The sequence below is a fragment of the Ischnura elegans genome, chromosome 4 (genome assembly GCF_921293095.1).
Source record: "Ischnura elegans chromosome 4, ioIscEleg1.1, whole genome shotgun sequence".
NCBI classification, from domain to species: domain Eukaryota; kingdom Metazoa; phylum Arthropoda; class Insecta; order Odonata; family Coenagrionidae; genus Ischnura; species Ischnura elegans.
This window is the reverse complement of record NC_060249.1, coordinates 118,694,867-118,717,029: the sequence shown is the minus strand read 5'-3', so window position 1 is coordinate 118,717,029 and position 22,163 is coordinate 118,694,867. Positions and strand designations below refer to the sequence as shown.

The following is a 22,163-nucleotide window of genomic DNA, read 5'->3' as shown; positions in this document are numbered from 1 at the left end:
AACTACGAATAGAAATCACTAAATGACATCCTCATGGTAGGACCTACAGTACAAGACGACTTACAATCCATTGTTCTTGGGTTCCGCTTGCATCGGATAGCCTTCACTGCCGATATAGAGAAAATGTACAGGCAAATCAAGGTTGACAATCACGATTGCAGAGTCCAACGAATACTTTGGAGACAGTCAGAGGATCAGCCAGTGAAGACGTATGAGCTACAAACAGTAACGTACGGGACTGCGTCAGCTCCATTTCTCGCCACTAGATACTTACAACAACTAGCAAGGGAAGAAGCAGAAGAGTACCCCAAGGCAGCTGAAATCCTATCACGAGATTTCTATGTAGATGATTGTATTTCCGGCTGTCAGAGCTTAAACGAAGCGCTCGAGATCCAAGGTCAACTTCAACAATTACTATTCAAAGGTGGATTCCAGCTTAGAAAATGGTGTTCAAATAACCCTGCACTGCTCAATGCTATTCCCACAGATATAAGAGGAACGCAGTTTCCTTTGAACTTGGATGGCAGTGACGGTGTAAGAACCTTAGGCCTCTTGTGGCATCCAGGGACAGACAAACTTCAAATTCTAAAGGGTAATCAAGATGATTCAAGGGTTGCCAATCACCCAACAAAGAGGCAGGTACTAGCCACAATAGCATCAATTTTCGATCCACTAGGACTGATAAGCCCTATTGTCATCCTAGGCAAGATCTTCCTGCAGCGAACTTGGTTAGCCAAGTTGAACTGGGATGAACCACTTCCAAAGGATCTGCTACAACAGTGGATGAATTGGTATGGAAAATTGCATTTCATTGACAACATCAGGATAGATAGACAAGTCACTATTATTTAAGTAAATGAAAGGTCGTAGCACTTTTCCACAAGAATTTTTAATTCGTACAACGCGTTTCGGCTCACTGAGCCATCATCTGGTACAAGACGCTTGAACACATGTGAAGATCCCTTTTATACCCTTGAGAGAGGAGAGTATTGGAGAAGGAAAAAAAAAAGAAAAAAAAATTCTTGTGGAAAAGTGCTACGACCTTTCATTTACTTAAATATGTCTAACTTCCACCAATTGAAGCCTGAATCTGTTGAACTTAAGTCACTATTAATAACAACCTCAAAGAACTGCAACTGCATGGCTTCTCAGATGCGTCCGAGGAAGCCTATGGAGCATGCATATACCTAAGGTCATCTGACACTGACGGAAACATCAATGTCAAACTTCTATGCGCCAAATCTAAGGTAGCACCTGTGAAAAGGATTTCCATTCCGAGATTGGAGTTGTGCGGTGCACTTCTACTTTCACGCCTGTACAAGAAGGTGATAAATTCATTAAGGGTAGAGATTTCGGAATGTTTTTTGTGGACTGACTCCACGATTGTGCTGCATTGGATCGCAACAAGCCCAACAAGATGGAAAACATTTGTAGCAAACAGGGTCTCTGAAATTCAGGAGAATGTATCCGGATGCAAATGGAAGCATATCTCATCCGGTGAGAATCCAGCAGACTTGATTTCTAGGGGAAATACTGGAGATGCCCTCATTAATTGCAGCTTATGGTGGCATGGGCCGGCATGGATGGTGAATTCACCTGCAAGTTGGCCATCGAAACACGAGGAATTTACCGAGAACATTCATAACGAAGAGAGAAAGATAAACACTGTTTGTCTCGCAGTAACTCAGGAGGATATCACACTTCGATTCTCTAGTTTACATAGATTGCAACGAGTAGTATCTTACATGCTGAGGTTTATCTTCAACGTGCGTCGTGAACGGTCGCTACGGAGAAGCGGATCACTTACAAGTCCAGAGTTGCAAGAAGCCCTAACGGTATGCATTAAGTCAGTGCAACCATCGGAGTATTCTGGCGAGATAACTGATCTCTTGACCAAGTCAGCAGTCTCAAACAAGAGCAAGCTGAAGTCATTGCACCCATTTATTTGTCAAAATCAAATTCTCAGAGTCGGCGGAAGGCTCCAAGCTTCTCAACTGCCATTTGAACAAAAACATCAAGTGATTCTTCCCACTAAGCATCATCTTACGAAGTTAATTATTGAGGAAGAACACAGAAGATTGTTGCATGCTGGTTGTCAGTCAGTACATTCATCCCTGAGACAAAGGTACTGGATCATCAATGGAAAGAATGTGATAAAGAAAATTATTCATCACTGCTTGACATGCTTTAAGTTGAAGGCAGAGGCAGCAAAACAACTTATGGAAAAACTTCCACAATATAGGGTTACGGCTGAAAGACCATTTTTAAACACAGGAGTGGATTGTGCTGGGCCTTTGCTCATCAAGTCTGGTTCACGGAGAACTAAAACAAAGGTAAAATGTTACGTCACCATATTTGTTTGTTTGGCATCCAAGGCGATTCACTTAGAAGTTGTGAGTGATATGACAAGCCAAGCTTTCCTCGCCGCATTGCGAAGATTTATTGCAAGACGAGGAAGGTGTTCCCATATATACAGCGATAATGGTTCAAACTTTGTAGGTGCTGCTAGAGAACTACAAGAATTAGCTGAGTCTTTCTTAGCAGTTCAACAATCAAGCATCACACAGGATTATAGTGCTCAAGAAGGCATCCAATGGCACTTTATCCCTGCGAGAGCTCCACACTTTGGAGGCATCTGGGAGGCAGGAGTAAAATCAGTGAAACATCACTTGAGAAGGGTTATGGGAACCAACTTTTTAACATTCGAAGAGCTAACAACCCTTTTTACTCAAATAGAGGCATGCCTTAATTCCCGACCAATAACACCTTTGTCAAACGATCCCAATGATCCCTTGCCCTTAACACCTGGTCACTTTCTCATCGGAGCTCCCTTGACTTCCCTTCCTGAGCCAGATCTGAGCGATACTCGTGTTGGTTTGCTTTCCAGGTGGCAATTACTCCAAGCAAAACTTAAGCAATTTTGGCGGAGCTGGTCAAATGATTATTTGACACATCTGCAACAGCGAGCAAAGTGGTCAAGGGAATCCAGCAACGTTCGCCCTGGCATGGTGGTGTTACTCAAGGAAGACAATACACCCCCATTAACCTGGAAGCTTGCGGTTATCGACGAGGTGCATCCTGGGGCTGATGGACTTGTTAGGGTGGCCACAGTGCGGAACTCACAAGGAAAATTTAAACGTCCCATCACAAAACTGTGTCCCCTCCCTTCACAAAATGAGAAAAGGGAATTTTAGTCCCTTTTGGCGGGCGGTATGTTTGGACCTTAGGGTTGGGGTGAGTGGGGGTCGATGATGGATCTATGAGTGGAGGACTGGGTTTGGGGCCTTCGGTGGGGTCGGGGGTGGCGGCCCTAGGGTGACATGATTTAGTGCGAGGGCTGCACCCTCAGAGACAGAGACAAGGGCAGTGTTCGGCGTGACATCAACCGAGAACCATCTATCCTGTGATGTGAACCTTTTCCAATTGTTAATACAGTCCACTAAGTATCTTTACGCGTTTTTCATTTCATTAAGTTACCACCCTTGGACAAGTCGGTTTGAAGACGCGTACTAGTATCGAACAGCAATCACTTAGGAGAATCACTCTTAAACGTCATCGGTGATTTGTGGGGCTGCGATTCCTGCTACTTTGTCCAATTCCAATGAATGAGTTCTCCGCAAAATAAGCGAATAAACTTATTGAAAATTGGAAAATCAGGACAAAAATTTTTTTAAGAGAGATTTTTTTCTGATTCTTTGTTCATATTACGATAATTAAGTAAAGTTGATTTGATTGAAAGGCATTTTTTTAACATATTATATATTCAAACCATCATGATTCAAACCGGTAGCTATATATATTTCGTAAAGAATATCTTATTCATCATAAAAGATGAATAAGACATCCTTTACTATACTGTTGGTAGCAGTGGTAGCAGGCGAAGGTATATTCACCGTATCCACAGTCGCAGTGATTTCGAGATTTAGTCACCGACAGTGATCGGCTACTTCCCTTTTATCACAGGTAGTGATACATCACTGATCACTAGGTAACAGCCTATCACCAGCAGGTATAACTTCACCGAATCGCAGTCACAGTGATTTCGAGCATTCAATCACCGACGGTGATTGCTACTTTTCAGTGACGGTGATTCAATCACAGTTAGCGATATATCGCTCATCACTAGGTAGGACAAGCCACGCCCACTTTGACCAAAAACATCGAAAATCCCAAAAGGGTCAATGTTTTCTATTTTAGTAATAACTCATTAATACATTAAAATGAACTATGGAGAGCACAATTTAAACCACTTTATCTTTCTTCATAGGCAGGCGTAGCAGAGTTATGACTCAAACAGCTTTTCCTAGGGAAAAATTATTATCAATCAATACGGCCATATTCTCCAGTAAGCTTAGCTAAAATAAAAAATTTTACGAGAGTAATCTAGTCATTTACTAGCTCATGTACACTGGTATCTAATTTTATTATATTCAGCGGAAATGTAAAAATTAATGCAATAAATTATATTTTCATGGATATATATATATATTCAATGTTTTGCAGAAATGCGATGCAACGTGAAGTTTTCGTACCTAAATACGAAGGTGGACAATCAAGATACAAAAATCGCGCTTAGGAAGTTACTTAGAAGGTTTTGTTTCTTTATTTCCTTTAATGACGAAAAAAGATGCAAGAGGACTGGCAAATTCATATGCATCGATAAAATTGTATCTCATCGATAAAACTGTATTCGGTCTGGGACTATTTTCTTTCGCGGGTGGTGCCATCTGGTGCCATCGTGCCATATCCTCCTAGAAAGATCACATGCCTTCACAAGCCGTTGGAGATGGCATGGTTTACGTCACGTCTCACCACATTTCAGGGATTTTTGTGGTTAAGTTTGTGAAAAATAGAGTGTCTGGTAATGGTGAAGTTTCCCTTATTCTTTAATTTCATTCTCTGGGCTTCAGAAACGTGTTTGTGAGATATTTTTGTTAAAAATGCCTTCCGTGTGTGTAATTTCGAGATGTAATGGAAACTCCGGGACATGGTTCAAGATTTTAGCTTTCCAAAAGATCCTGAGTTGAAGAAGAAGTGCATTTGGGCGATAAGAAGAAAACATTTCACCCCTACGAAAAACTGTGAGGTATGTACTCTTTCTCGCTGTAATTATTTGGATGTAATTTTAAGTTAGAAGTGGCTTCGGGATGTTGATACATCAACATCCCGAACTATTCAGTACTATAGTACTATTCAGTACTAAAAATGGTGATTGAAAATATTGTAGCAGCAATTCTTTTGAAAATTCTTGCATTTTAGTTGTCTTTTTTGTATTAATTCATTCGGTAAACGTGTGGTTAAAGGAGAAACTAGTGTCGCGACCCGACCCCGGATAAGCCGGGACTCGAATCCGAACTATTTTAACGTGGGCTCTTGCCCTTGGCGTCGGGTATCAATGATAGTACATGGATTGCATTTCAATAAAAGAAAAAGGAACTCTACCTTTATTTCCGGCGACGGCACGAATCACCCTGGGAGGCTGGAGGCAGGAGAAGGCGGCAGCACGCTGTGGCGACAGGCGATAGACTGGCAAATACTGGTCTAGCGATGGATAGGGCGCGAGGAATTTCCCAAGTTCCCGGAGGGGGAAGGGATTATGAAGTCTAAATTTCACAAGTAACGGAAGCTGATGGCGAAACTGGCCCACCAGAGAGGGCCTAAAAGCAAGGTATGAAGAGAGTGAAAGCAAAAATACCAGATCCCGGGAAGCGGGTATCGACGAGCCAAGCAGGCGCAAGACAAGAGTTTACAATAATCAAGGCGTGCACGATCACGCCTTTCGCGGTCAAAACTTCACCCCGAAGTAGTCGAAGACTCGAAGTAGAAGACCACAAGTATCTCCCGGTTTACCTTTATATAGTGTCTCTCGAATGACGTAGAGACGTTCAAAAAGCCCAGGTGGGGGTATTCCGCGAAAACATATCTTTTAAACTAGACCCCCCCCTTCGAAAAGTTAGAACCCGTGAGCGTTCCATTAATGGTGTTTATTCCTATTTGCCAGTCTTTCGGTCATTGCCTTTCCTTCTCCTCCTCCCGGATCTCCCATTTTATGAAAAACAGGGCTGTTTGTGCATCGTCCTCTGCCTCGCAAACAGCCCTGTCCTCCGCGAAATAATTTGCAAATGGCCCCCGAATTTCGGGCCATTACAATACTCCCTCCTTTCGCGAAATCGAGCAGCCTCCGTCGAGGCTACTCGCATTTTTTACGTGCCTGTAAATGCCGTTTTAGTTCTTAGGTAGGTTTCCTCTTTCTTCACTTTATTAACACTCATTAGTCAATTTGGAAAGTAGAAAAAAAAGAATGTTTGTATATATAACCACACATTAGTCCCTATCCCGTGAAAAGTTTGTGACACTGATCACACAAAAAAAAACGAACGACGAGAAAACAGAAAAAAAATGAGTTTAGTCTATAGGGGTCGGGGTATTCTTCCCCGTTGAAGAAGGGGGCTCTCTGGATCCGGGGGCGTTTTCGTCTCTTCTTCTTCCGCTGGGGTCGGGGGGGCGGTGGGCGGTGCGCGCGTGTGTCGCCACACCGTCTCCTCAGTCGCCGCTGGGATGAGCCTTGGGGTAGGCGCCGAATGGAGTTGCAGCCATTCCGTTTCTTCTCGCGCCGCTGGCACTGGTGCCGGCTTCGTCGCCCTCCTCCTCCATCGGCGGATGATCAGGCCGCCTACGATGAGTAGGATGACGAGTAGTAGCAGTGCCCCTCCAATGTAAGGGAGAAATGATGCGGTGCCGCCTATCCCCGTTGTCTCCTCCAGGTCCTCAGCCTCCGACAGCATCCTCTCCACCTGCGCCGTCGGGATGTCAGTTCCTCCGCCGGGCGCTGCTGCCGCTGCCGCGATGATGTTTGCGAGCCGTTGCTGACGTTCGATGGTGGGGGTGTTGATGTAGTCGCGAAGTCTTGCCGGCAAAATCCGGTGGATGTCCGGCATAGCGACCTCCTCTGCTCTTGGCGAGACGCGTTGGCTGCGGTGCTGATATGCCGTTAGCACCTGCCCCTCGCTGTAGGCCGAGCAACCTTCGTTCAGGTCCACGACGCCCGTCCCGGCGAGAAAGGTCTCGGTCACGTTGAGCGACTCCTTTCCCGCGGGGCATCGCTGCAGGAGGCGGCTGCGGTGCGGTACGCTGAAGACCCAGCGGTTGGTGCCTTTGCTTCGGAAGAAGCGGGGATTGGGGTGGGTGATAATCCGGGTGTCACAGTCAAGGGGTTTGTCCTCTCCCGTGTAAATTCCATACAGGCAAGATGAGTATGGATACTCTGTCACTTGTTGCCTAGGGGGGCATATGGTCAAGGGGCCATAAGTACATGCATACAGGTCTCCATCATACAGCAGCATGTGCCTTAACCTATTTTCTGAAACGGCTAGATAAGGCGCCTCCGGAACTATTTCAATTGATGCGTTCAAGTTTGGCAATCTGACGGGGAGTGGCACTACTTTGAAAAGCCGAAATAATTGGTTACCCGATTGCATCGGGATCTCCGCCATAATTCTGATTTTCCCTCCTACGATGGCGTAGGATACGCGTGCCAACGCGTAATATTTGTAAATCTCTGAAGGAGTGAGGGGGAAGGGGAATTTCATTCCAGTCGCAAGGTGTGGCTGGATTTGTTTTAAAGAGCTTAATAGGTCAGCGGGGTTAATAAAATAAGGGCTAAGCTGATTATGAATTGTGCTCTCCCAGGCGTGTTCAAGGAGGATGAGGTCTTCCCTGATTTCAGCCAGTACTGCTTCTAATTGACGGAAGCAAGAGGAAATCGCGAAAGTACTCGCCAGGCGGTGAGCCATAACTCGCAAATCTTCGCCCAAATCAATGTTAATGAGATTAACTTCCTTTGCGAGTCGTTCTGTTACCCTCGCGATTTTCTCGACGATTGCTTTATTTTTCTTGGCCATGGTGTACGTGGAATTTATAAGTGACGCCTGTAGTTGAATTACGTGGATGTTTTTATTGATGGCGGAATGGAGAGTGCCATCTTCCTTTATTAATTTTGCGAAATCTGCCTCTGTCGCGGTCCCGAATAAAAATTTCATAATCTCGCCGCCAACGTTAATAAGGCCTCTCCTTTGTCTTTTCAAGGAATCCTCAAATTTCCAAAGTTTAATTAACATTTTATTTATGGCCGTTTCTAATCTACTACCCTCCGTTATGAGGATATCCTGGACAATGGATTTGAAATCGGCTGTCAAAAGGGTTTGGTTTCCAACGTCAGTCGGTGTGGTCCCCTTACCCTTCGCTAATAACGTCTGCACCTCCGTCATGAGGTGGCTTGTCACGTCAATGTAGTGGTCGATGTCGATATTAAATCCCAATACCCAGGTTTCACCCCCTAGGAGGAACTCTCCTTCCTCCAAAAAGGCTACGCCCTTCCCTACATATTCCGTCTTCTCCTGTTTTGCGCTGGTCACCGCGCAAACGGCCAGGACCACCATCCACCAGGTAGTCATCCTTGGTGTTGGCTGAAACATGTTTTCAAAAAAAACATTGCCATTATTTTGTTATTAATTTATATATTCTAATCGTACCCATAAATGAATGAAACAAAAAAAAAGGAATTTCAAAGCAGAGTTTACCTGAGCGTTACGAAACCAATATGCTCAAAGCCGTATATTTAAATTATTAAGAGGACATTGCATTGCAGATCTATATATTTTAAATTTACGTGAGGGAGAGCAACGACACCTAACTATCAGCGTGATTTGAATTAATCCTCTTCTTCCTTTAATCACTAAATATGCATCTGTAATTGCTGCCTTAGTTGATTTAGTTTTTTCGTTATGCCCCCTGAGAAGACAAATTTGATTCAACTGTGACACCGGAAAGAGAAAGGCATAGGTTTATCTCTGCGGTTGATCAGGAAAAGAAACTTTTAGTTCTGTAAGATAAGCATTGAGAATCAACCACAATTGGAAATAAACACACTGTAAAACCAATCATAAACAAGGATTAAAATAAGTTGCTATACAAAAGAGCAAACACCAAAAAAAAATATTGTGTATGATATCTTGTTTTGTCAGTTTTTGTTCATAGCTTGATGACATAGCGACAAGATATCTTAACTGGTCATGCCATAAAGCAAGTCTTTTGATTGTCAAAACATCACAAAACCCAGGAATCAGAAAATAAAACAAAAGGACAATCAAATATTTAAAATATTTCAATAATCACTTCCTCTGAATTGGAGGATAAAAGAAAACAAAATCAAAATTCTAGTCATTTCCATCACCCATGCCGGAACTGATGTCACCACTGCGGAGGAAGAGATCCTCGGCTGCGTAGGGCGTACGGCGGTGCCGGGGGAGGGTGCGGTGCTGGTTGAGGGGAGGGGACTCCTGTCACTTCACTAGGGAATACACAGGGAGGGGGGACGGGAGGGGAAGACTTCTTAGCGTTGTCTTCTTTCACTTTCACTATTTCCCGTCGTCGGAGGGGAGTGTTTAGAGGGGTATCACCAATCTCGGGCTCTCTACACACCTTCAAACGGTTCACATGCACTAATTGTTTATCCCTAGGGTCTATAGTACTGTGAATCCTATAGTTCACCGGGCTAGTCTGTTCCGTCACTTTATACGGACCTACCCAATGCTTATCGAGTTTCCGAGTCGTCCCTGGACGTACCACCTCTTTCTTTAAATACACCAAATCCCCTATTTGAAATTGTGCTTCCGCGGCACGTTTATTATATTCCTTCGCCTGCGCTACTTGACCTGCGCGTAATCGTTCCGTCACTGCCTGAAACGCGAGTTTTAAACGCGCCTGAAGTTCGGCCGCGTAGTTATGGTCCGTAGCGTAATTTACTTCATAAGGCGAGGTAATATCATCAAACGGCAACTCAATACGGCGTCCATGCATTAAGAAATAAGGGGTTTCTTGAGTAACGGCGTGCGGGGAGCTCCGATATGCCAAAAGGGCGAATGGCAACCAAATATCCCATGTCCTTTGATATTTATCCACAAAATGGGATAGAATATCCATCAATGTTCTGTGGCTCCGCTCAATTAAACCGTTTCCCGCTGCGTGATACGCAGTAGTCTGTAGTTTCTTTATTCCTAAAATGCGACATATCTCGCGCATGAGTTGCGACGTGAAATTAGCACCTCGATCCGTCAGCAATTGCCGAGGGACTCCATGACGCGTAATAATTGTCTCTACGAAGGCCCTAGCCACGGTCTCTGCCTTTTGATCGGGGATTGCAATGGCTTCTGGGTACTTCGTAAATGCGTCTTGAAAAGTGAGTATGTACTTATTTCCTCTATCTGTCCGCGGAAGGGGACCCACTATATCCATGGCGGCCCTCTGTAGGGGTCCATTTACCTCTGGTAAGGGTTGTAATGGGGCCCTATTTAATTTCTGAGGATCTTTCCTCAGCTGGCATGACCGGCATTGCGTGCAAAACTTAACTACGTCCTGACGCATTTTCGGCCACCAAAACCTCGCGCGGATCGTACCGAGTGTACGCTTAATCCCCATATGTCCTGCCCATGGTGAGTCATGATAGGCTCTCAAAATTCTATCCTTCATGCTCGCAGGAGCTACTAATTGACCTTCCCCCCGAAGGTTCTTTCTGTATAGGAGCTCATTCTCCACAAAAAAATTACTCTCTCTCTCATTCACTCTCTCTCTCTCTCTTTTACACCTCTGATCATTCGCTTGTTCGTCCCTAATTAATTGACGATCCCATACGGGTTCGAACGGGGGCTGAATGGCTCCCACAGGGTTTCGAGACAAAGCGTCTGCGTTTTGGTGTGTTTTTCCGGGCCGGTGCTGTATCTCGAAATCGTACTCGCTTAGGAGTAACGACCATCGCGTAAGGCGCGATGAAGCGTCTTTTAATGAAAATAACCATTTAAGTGGGCGGTGATCCGTGACCACTGTAAACGCTCTTCCATACAGATAACACCTAAAATACTTAATAGCCCATACTACGGCGAGACATTCCCTTTCAGTGGCGCTATAATTTCGCTCCGCTCTATTCAATTGTCGGCTAGCGTACGCGACCACGTATTCGCCGGTGGCATCTTTCTGTGCCAATACCGCGCCTAAAGCCTCTCCGGATGCATCTGTGTGCAAGACAAAAGGTTTTGTAAATTCAGGATACCGCAAAACCGGCTCCTGACATAAAATATTCTTAAGCGTCCCGAAAGCAATATTAACCTCCGGCGCCCAATCAAATTTTACTCCTTTTCTCGTTAATTCCGTGAGAGGTTTGGCTATTTGCGCGAAATTTGGAATGAATCGGCGATAATATCCCACCAACCCCAAAAATCCTCTGAGGGTTTTCAAATTATGTGGTGGGGGAAAATTTTTAATTGCCACAATCTTACTCGGATCGGGCTCTACTCCCTCGGATGAAATAATATGACCCAAATATTTCACTGAGCGCTGCAAAAACGTGCATTTGGCAGGTTTTAACGTCAATCCCGAATCTCTTAACCGTCCGAAGACGTCACTCAAATGAGCGAGGTGCTCGTTAACATTACGCCCGAAAACAATTATATCGTCTAGATATACAAGGCATTCATTACCTTTTAATCCCGATAATACCGTATCCATTAGGCGCTGAAATGTACTAGGGCTATTTGCAAGACCGAAAGGCATTCTCTGATATTCATAATGTCCATCGGGTGTAGAGAAAGCGGTTTTTTCAATGTCCCGTGGCTCTACTTCGATCTGCCAATACCCACTAGCCATATCAAGAGTGGAAAAATACTTGGCACCTCCTAACTGGTCGAGGGTCTCCTGTATATTAGGCAAAGGATACTCATCCCTCCGCGTAATTTTATTAAGGGCCCTAAAATCAGTGCAAAAACGGAGTTTTTCCTCTCCGCTTTCTGATTTCTTCGCGACCAGTACTACCGGCGCGCTCCATGGTGACGTGGAGTCGCGAATAATCCCCTGCGCTAGCATTTCTGCGACATGTTCTCTGACCGTTTCTCTCTGAGTCTGAGGGACTCGATACGGGGGTCGAAATATCGGGGGTTGATCTCCGGTATTAATAGCGTGTTTAACTCGCGCCGTTTTTCCTAACGGAACGTCTTCCGAATGAAATACATCGGCATATTCGAGCAAAACGCGTCGTAACTGCTTTCCTTCGTCCTCCGGCAAAGCAGAACAGCTATTTTCTAATTCTATCGGGAGGCGCTTTCCCTTATTCCCGTTACCTACGAGTGACTGAGGCTTTATAACGAAATTGGGCGTGATCGCTCCTACGATGGTATTAGCGGAGAGTTCAATTTTTTCCCGAGAAACGTTAATTAATTTTACTGGGATCCGCTGGTTTTCATCACACATTACGATCCCTCTTCCCACCATAATTCCGTGATTAAAAATTTGCGCGGGTTCCATTAACATTTCTCCGGGCGCATGCCCCTCAAGTCCGAACACGCTACCTTCGACAAGAGTTTCGCTCCGCGGTGAGAGAATAAGTCTTTCTTTCACTTTTACTAGTCCACTAATGTCTTTACGCGGTTCGACACGTCTTGCCTCTTCCGTCGGAGGTGAAGCCTCCGGCGATTCCTTTGTCTCTTTCTTCATCGTCACCTTTCTGCGTCTTCTCCTCCTAGGCTTTGTATTTCGTTTACCCTTCACTCGCGTGCACACACCGGTCCCTGCATTAAATGTCACTGATTTCAGGCGGAGGACCTGGCTACCCACTTGCAATGTCTCGGCTTTTAAGTCCAGGCTCGCCCCAATGTTTTTAAGGAGATCGAGTCCAATTATACCGTCTGTGGATAACTTAAAGTCCGGTCCTACGACTTGAAAATCATGCACAAAAATTGCGTTACCTATACGCACCGGAAGGGTGACGGAGCCCAGGAGGGCGAGAGGATGTCCAGTTACGCCACAAAGTTGTGTCGTAGGAGGCATAAGGGGTCGGTAGGGGTGGGCAATTGCTTCGGTAATGATGGATAATGTGGCGCCCGTGTCCACAAGAAGAGTTTTACGAGTCTCATTAATCCGAACCGTAACTGCGTAACCCACTCCCATTGGTGACCCACAGTTTTGCGTTATTTTCCCCCGCTCCGCTTTCACCATTGGGAATTCCTCTCCGCGCGGTGGGGAAAATGCCCGGAGGGACTGCCGTTTGGGGAAGGTTGAGGTCCACCTGGCGCCTGTCCTCGACGTCTGTTCATCGCATCCCTGGCCGGAGGGGGTTGAGGTCGTCTTTCGCGCGGGAGGGGTGGTGGAGGGGTGTTCCTGGTTTCCCAATTTCGTCCGGTCCCTCGTCGCTGGGGTGGTATGTAGGTTTCGTGGGTGGGGGGTGGTCGCCGCGGGGCAAGAGTTTCTCGGCAATCTCGAACCATATGTCCATTTCCATTACAGCGAAAACAACGCACTGTTTTTCGTCCACAATCACGTGAAATATGTCCCAACTGTCCGCACGAAAAACACATCGGAGGTTGCGCTGAAGGCGCCAATGTTTGTCTCCGCGGATTTTCCGGGGCTTGCTCGGAAGGAGCATGGCCGGTGGCTAAACATAGCCCATGCCTATTTTGTTCATCGTTCGTCTCCTCCATCTTGGCTAATCGTACCGCCTCCGCGAGAGTCGCGGGCTCCCGAATCATGACAAAACGTCTAATTCCTTCCCGTAACCCTTGCAGAAATTGCATTAAAACCATTTCGTCCCTTGCTTTATCCTTCCACTTCCGTTCTTGTGGATCGGTCACGGCGTCCTGAGGGGATTCGCCGAGAGCCTGAACCCTTTCCGCGAAATCTCTAACTGATTCGCGCGGCCCTTGCTTGCAATCAAGTAACCGGCGTAATTTAATTGCGGGTGTTTCGCGCTCGGAAAACCTATCCGTCATCGCCCGTCTCCATTTAGCCCAATCTAAACCTCCCTCGAGTGCAAAAGTATTCGCGAATTGCCGCGCCTTCCCTTTTACACGAAGTTTTAATACCATTACCCTATGCGCGTCCTCCCATTGGCCCAAAGTGGCCGCGGTTTCAATTGATAACAGAAAATCTTCTATATTACCCTCACCCTCGTAGGTGTCTATCGCGTACAATAAACCCGTTACGTTTGGGGGGGCAGCCGCGGTTGTTTCCGTCATTTTCGGTTGAGTTTAAAGTACTTTAAATAACTGAGCCGACATATAAAATTTTATTCCGGCTAGTATACCGTTAAGAAATCAATGAAACCACTAACAAAAGAAAAAATATTCGACACGGAACTATCAAAACAAAAGAAATCTAGCATATGTAACACGTACACGGCCAACACGCGATCGGGAAAAAGGAAACGAAAAAAACAAGGGGGAACACTTCTAAGCTTTACAAAAAAGATAGAGCCATTAAAACACAATCCACACACATATCACGATCCCGACATCTGTAAGGGGTCCCAATATTGGGGTCTTACAGTACCTAGGCTGCTCGTGGGCCTACTTCCCTCGTGGAAGAGGTCCTTAAGGGGGGAACATTACAAAGCGTAAGCTCACGCGGAATATTCCCGCAAATATACAAGAGAAAAGGGGGATTGAAGAAGTAAAACCCACACACAGATAAATTCTGCGAAAGTTACGTTACTTTCCCCGTGATCAAAAAAATAAATTACGAAGTAAAACTTAACACCAGTTTAAAAGAAAAAACTCTGAGACATTCTCACGAATTATGTCTTGTTATTCGCGATCCCTTTCTTTTAACAGAAGAAACCCACGGTAGCGGTAGTTATTTGAAAATTTATTGACCGAGCAAAAGGCAAAAAGTTAATCACTGGCAAGCAAATCGGAGGCAAATAAAATAGTAAATTAACTTGATTCTTCCCCACAAACAGAATTATCCCACCCCTTATGAGCGTTTCAAAAGAAAATCCCACCGCAAGCCACCATTGTCGCGACCCGACCCCGGATAAGCCGGGACTCGAATCCGAACTATTTTAACGTGGGCTCTTGCCCTTGGCGTCGGGTATCAATGATAGTACATGGATTGCATTTCAATAAAAGAAAAAGGAACTCTACCTTTATTTCCGGCGACGGCACGAATCACCCTGGGAGGCTGGAGGCAGGAGAAGGCGGCAGCACGCTGTGGCGACAGGCGATAGACTGGCAAATACTGGTCTAGCGATGGATAGGGCGCGAGGAATTTCCCAAGTTCCCGGAGGGGGAAGGGATTATGAAGTCTAAATTTCACAAGTAACGGAAGCTGATGGCGAAACTGGCCCACCAGAGAGGGCCTAAAAGCAAGGTATGAAGAGAGTGAAAGCAAAAATACCAGATCCCGGGAAGCGGGTATCGACGAGCCAAGCAGGCGCAAGACAAGAGTTTACAATAATCAAGGCGTGCACGATCACGCCTTTCGCGGTCAAAACTTCACCCCGAAGTAGTCGAAGACTCGAAGTAGAAGACCACAAGTATCTCCCGGTTTACCTTTATATAGTGTCTCTCGAATGACGTAGAGACGTTCAAAAAGCCCAGGTGGGGGTATTCCGCGAAAACATATCTTTTAAACTAGACCCCCCCCTTCGAAAAGTTAGAACCCGTGAGCGTTCCATTAATGGTGTTTATTCCTATTTGCCAGTCTTTCGGTCATTGCCTTTCCTTCTCCTCCTCCCGGATCTCCCATTTTATGAAAAACAGGGCTGTTTGTGCATCGTCCTCTGCCTCGCAAACAGCCCTGTCCTCCGCGAAATAATTTGCAAATGGCCCCCGAATTTCGGGCCATTACACTAGGAATAAGCTGCCAAGTTTATAGGATCGAATATTGCTTCTTAGCTTGCCCTATGGTGTATTACACGTCGGCTTTCATCATTTCAAATTATCTTATGCTATAGTTTAAAACAATAAAAATATCAGGCATACAAATATTTACTATATTTACGAGCCTAGTAATTTGATTTCTCATGCAGAAATACCAAGAATTGGAAATGATTTGACCTAATAAGTTACATGGTATTTTATTATTTATTAATTTTAGGTGTGTGAGCTTCACATCGCACCTTGTGATATCAGAAAATAATCTGTGGCCTTGGACGAGAAGACGAGGAGAAAATTCTTGCTGAATTGAAGGTGCCCAGATTGGAGGAAGGTACCATTGCTTCACTGTTACCTGTCGCCAAGAAGACAGACATTGTGGCAGAAGTGACATATTTGTGGATGTGGATTTGATTTGTGCAAGTTGGTGCAGTGATAGTGGACGTTCATCGGAGAAAGTATTGACGATAGTTCGTATGTATCGACCAGTCCTCTTTTAAATAATTTTCTATTCGAAAGAGAATAAGAGTAATTGTTTCGCTAAATTAGATGTGGGATAGAAGAGAAAATTGGAAATATTATTGTGGTTGACAATAGAAAATACATAATTTATGTATTGTATTTCTGTGGGTTTTTTCTTTCCTGCCTCTTTAAAATTTCTTGCGGTGGTGACTTCATGCAAAGTAAGTATAAAATCGGAGGTGTGATCTAAGAGATAACATGTTTTATTTTACAAGTGTTTATGCTGGTGATTTGGCAGGACTTTCATATTTTTAATAGGTTGATACATTTACTGCAGTGACCTAGGGACTTTTACTCATCCCAAATAATTTTTCAAATACTTTAGCGCCTGATATGGGTAAGTTTTAGTAGCTGAGACTGAAATATACGTTAATTTTTGCTTGCATTTTGATGAATTCGATCATACTAATAGCAGATGTGTCAGCAATCCTGTTTCATCGGCAATTTTTATTTAAAAATTATATTTCGTCAGGCTTTAGGGTAAGCTTTTTAATGCTCGTGGGCTATGTGATGTCTTATTTAGTGTCAAAATTAATAAGAATTTACTCTCATTAACATCTCAAGGTTTCCAAGTAAGTACGAGCCACTTAACAATGCTGGATGCTGGGGGTGCGTGAATTAGCCATGAGAATCTCATTTTTCGCAGAGTTATTTAAGTGGCCGAGTAAGTTTTGTAAGTTCCCTAGTAGCACAAAAAGGATTATATCTAGATATAATACGTATCATTGTATACACTGTATACAGATTATATCTGTATAAAATCCATGCAAATGTCCTCTACCACGCATATAATATCTAGATATTATACGTATTATATCTGCTGCAATAATATGGATTTTATACAGATTAAATATGCGACATAATATAACCCTCCATAATAATATATATTCAAAATATAATCCTTAATATAATAAGATATTATATATTAACCCTCCATATACCTACGAGATAATAGAGAGAGACTATATACTTGCCACAAAGAACTATTAACAATGTGAATTCGCGAGAAAAATAATATTTTCAACTAAATATGTCTGAAAGGATTGTACTTCCATTATGCCAGCAAAAGCAAAGATCAATCTAAACCTCAACTACTAGTCCAACCTCAGCTACTAAAACGTACCAGTCCCAGGCGGATATGTATTTGAAATATTGTTTGGGATGAGCAAAAGTTTCAATGTCACTTCAGTAGATGTATCAATCTAATAAAAATTTGAATGTCCTGCCAAACAACCAGCATAAAAATATGTATAAAGAATATGATATCTCTTAAATCACATCTCAGCTCTTACCATGCATGAGGACATCACCATAATGAATTTTAGTGGCAGGAAAGAAAAAAAAACAATTAAAATACAGATATTTTTTATTTTCATTATTCAATCACAATAATAGCTGCAATCCTCTCTTGTTACCATGAAATACTTTGCTGAAACAAATACTGTCATTCTCTTTTGAACAAAAATTATTTTTAAGTGCATTGACAGAAGCCATACTATCTTCAATAGTTTCTCCAACGAATGTCTATTGTCACATCATCCACTTAAAAAAAATCCACATCCACCATAGTTCTATACGTCACTTATACCACTGTCTTTCTGTCTTCTGAATGATAGTTTGGTAACTGAAGAAATGGCACCTTCCTCCAGTCTCGGCACCTTTAATTCAACACGAATTATCTCCCCATCTTCTCGTGCAAGGCCACAGATTCTTTTCTGATATCAATCGATGTGAAGTGCAGCTCACACACCTAAAATTAATAAATAAGAAAATACCAAGTAAATTACTTAGTCATTTCATTTTCAATTTAAGGCATTTCTGAATGAGAAATATATCTAATGACTTGGCTGGTAAATACAGGAGATAACTATATATATACCTCAATGATTTTTTTATAAAAAACTAGATATAAGCATAAGATAATTTGAGATGATAAAAGCCGGACACAGTTAAATTCCGGTTCATTGCATCACTCACGATTGTAAGATAAAAACGCATATTTCCATTCACGGCGGTTCATACACACTTAGTATATAAGTTTCTGACGAGACTCAATGAATTTCTCAGCATTGCTTTCTGTGCAACTTATTAAGTGAGTATCGCTGGTCTTGCGAAATGATAAATAAGCTCAAATTAATTCGAAAGCATGAATACCTTATAAGGTATGTGCTTTCCCCCGTAATATACGGTACTACGCCAAAAATACAATGACTCAGGAAGCCTCATCGAAAATACCCTAGTATATAACTTAGGGCGTAAATAATTCAAACAGCTTTTCAAATCTAAGTTAAATAAGTATTTTTAACTGAGTACTGAGTTTCAGACGCATAACACACCAAAGGGTAAGCTAAGAAATAATATTCGATACCATAAACTTGGCTGCTAAATTATAATTCCCACTAACTCCTTCAACCACACGTTTACTGAACGAAATAATACAAAAAACAACTAAAATAAAAGAATTTTCAGTCGAATTGCCGCTACAATATTTTAAATCACCACTTTTAGTATTGGAGACATTCATCAACATCCCCAAGCCACATCTAGCTAGAAATTACATCCAAATAATTACAGCGTGAAAGGGTACATACCTTAATGTTTTTCGTGGAGGTGAAATTGTCTCTTCTGATCGCCCGAATCCACTTGATCTCCAACTCAAGATATTTTGGAAAGCTAAAAACAAACTTTGGGTCCACTCCTGGAGTTTTCTTCGCACCCCGGTACTGAACACATGATGTATCAGATTTGATACACGCCACCACTACACTGTGCGGTTCTCTAAGTAGTCATAAAGTGTTAAAGGTGATCATTCTCTCATTATGTAGAAGAAAGTCTGCTCTCTGCATGGAAACCTGGAGATTTTTCCGAGCAATCTGTAGAGTAATCAGTGACCTCTATGACCTTTGACCCCCATTATGACCCTCTGAGGGAAAAAAATCGACAAGGTTGCACAATGAACTGCAACGCTGACTTAGGCAACCTTTAAAATCTAGGGGTTCCACACGTTGGTTGTCATGATGGCCCGACGGTCGACTCTATGACCTTTGACCCCCCCCCCCATTATAACCGTCGGAGATTAAAAAAATCAACACTACAGATCCATGAACTGCAAAACTGACTTGGGCACCATTTAAAACCTATGGTTGCACACGTTGGTTGTCATGGTGACGTTTAACTCTATGACCTTTGACCCCCATTATGACCTTCAGAGGTAAAAAAATCAACAATACGGATCTATGAACTGCAAAACCGAATTTGGTACCCTTTAGCACGTTGCGTACCGGGATATTTAAATTCCTAGGAATTCTGGGTGGAGGAGTTGAGATTGGAAATATGTGCCTAATAGGGTGTAATGCCTTTGGTTTAAAAATGGTTTAAAACCTAATGTTTAGAATATAACTTTACCCGATCAAACATTTTGATGCATCAATTCATTATGAATAACGAACAACAACTGAAAACGTACTAACGAATACTAATTGTACGCTTTAAAATTGTTTAGGTTGACGCGCCTAAATGACGAGAATCTTCGTCATCTGTCCGGAGCGTTCGGGAATAAAAGACGAGAATTCTTGCCATCCCTACGAAACGTGTTAAAACCAATGGTTAGACAGGTTAGTTGTCACGATGGTCCGACGTTTACCTCTATGACCTTTGACCTCCGTATTAATCTTAGAGCTCAATTAGTTGATAAGACGGGTATTAGGACAATACCATTGGCTTGGGCACCCTTTAAAACCCATGGATCGACACCTTTGTCGGTATGCTAATCTTTTTGCCACCCTTATGACCTTGACTGTGACCTTACTGGGTCAATGGTTGAATTTTCGTTAATAAAAGTGTCATTTTCGGTTTTCTTGTGTCCGAAAACCTGAGAATAGACATCTTGGTCAATGAAAATTCAGACTTTTTTCTATCTCGATTTTTTTTAACACTGAAACCCCATAAGGCAAATTCAAATTTTTGGTTTGAACCCACATTTTTATGTCAAAAGGTCAAATTTGTGAAATTTTGCTTACACTCAACAAAACTTAGGACCTTTCCCCATAACTAAAGTTACTAAAATTAGAGTTCAAAAATGACACACAACCTGTGGGAGTCTGTATAATATTGTTATCATTAAAAGAAAGTTATTAGTAAAGGTGCTGGTGCCAATGAGAAGTTTTCAATGACCATGTGAGTCATATGTGATACATATACATACATTTAATTTATAAGTTGATTAAACCATTATTTTTTTTGCCCAAATTTTGGTCCCCTCCATTATGATGTTAAGAGGTTTTACTGTATTTTGAAAAATTTTCTGGTTAAATTTTCCATTTATCTCTGCCTCTACTTATAAATTAATTGGAATTGTTGAAATTTTCTACGGCCTGTCTTTAAAAATGGTTTCCTTTCTTTTTAACTCACCATAGGAAAGTATACGCTATTCTCACGAGCCAGTTGCTGGTGACAGTGGGCATCATTCTCTTCTTCATGTATCATCAGCCCACCAAAATGTTTGTTCAACATAATCCAGGTCTTCATATATCGGCCATTGGTGTATATATTGGCATTGTAATTGCTCTCAATTGCTGTGAAAGTGTACGCCGCAAATCTCCTGGCAATTACATATGCTTGCTGATGTTCACATTGGCTTTTAGTTACGTGACAGGGACTATAGCCACGTTCTATGATAAAGAAGCAGTACTAATAGCTGCAGGCAATGCCACTTTTATTTGTTTGTCACTCAGTATATTTGCCTTTCAAACCAAGTGGGATTTCACATTGCTTAGAGGTGCATTGTACGTGTCTGCGGTGACTTTTTCTGAATTTTGTGTCCATTGTATTCTGCATAAGGTAGATATCTCAACATCAGCGTTATGTTGCTTTGGAGTTCTCTTGTTTTCAGTTTTCCTTGTGTATGACACTCAACGTATGATGATTGGCAAACACAGGTTTACCATTTCACCAGAGGAATACGTATTTGCTTCTCTTAATCTTTATTTAGACATAATGAATATTTTCAAATATATTCTAAAATTTTTCAGAAAGTGATGTGATTCATCTGTCTTACCAAATGCTTGAAATTAATGCTTGGAGTGATCGAAAGTAATCAACATTTAGTAATGTTGAATGGCTTGCCTGAAGCCATCAGCTTCTTTCTTGTACATCGAGCAATTTTGTACCTTGCCCTTACAATAGTATTAGTGTCAAAGTAAAAGTATAACGTGAATGCTTTTGTATTAAAACAAGTAAATTTTTGTATTATTTTTACGCACTGACTGCAAATCCGGTCTTGACCTTTGACTGCGGTAATAGAGGCAAATATCTTTCAAGATTTTCATCCGTATACATGGATAAATTCAGGTATCTTGTCACATATTCAAGTTCACCTGAATGACACATTTCAAAGAAGTCTGTAATACAGTGAGTCCCAAAAAGAATGACCCAATTTTAACTTGTAATAATATTGAAACAAATGCCACTAGGCAAGCGAAACAGCGCCAGATGTGATCGGCCTTGTTTAGAGGTTTAGAAAAATCCGCTGAATGTCACTACGAGCGCTGATGTGGAGCATTCACCCTTTAGACCATTGGTCTAACAATTAGGTCTAACAATAAGGTGCAGCCAGTCTCGCTGAAGGTGACGTACAGGACTGCGAGAACAGGCTTTACACTCTTGGCCTCCTAGGTCCCCTGACATAACACCATGCGATTTTTTCATTTTCTGAAATGTTTAACAGCGTGTTTATGTTCCTCCCTTACCTTGTGACATTGATGAACAAAAAACATGAATATCAGCTGCTGTAGCTTCAGTGACAGAGGACACCTTACACTCAGTCTGGGATGAATTCAGCAATCAGCTAGATGTCGTTTGCGCAGTCAATGGAGGGCATATTGAGCATTTATGATGGTTTTTTATAAACTTTTGACATTTGTGAGTAATTTAGTATACACTATGTTG

The 22,163-nt window shown here is 42.7% G+C and overlaps 1 protein-coding gene across 1 annotated transcript in view; it reads left to right on the top strand.

Moving 5' to 3' along the window:
- LOC124158229 (protein lifeguard 2-like) overlaps positions 1-21,674 on the top strand; it is a 40,172-nt gene extending 18,498 nt beyond the window's left edge. The window contains exon 3 of the mRNA XM_046533417.1: positions 20,633-21,674. Within this exon, the coding sequence (XP_046389373.1) occupies positions 20,633-21,254 (622 nt within the window). The 3' untranslated portion in view covers positions 21,255-21,674. The remainder of the gene's footprint in view (positions 1-20,632) is intronic.
- The last annotated feature ends 489 nt before the right edge of the window (positions 21,675-22,163 follow it).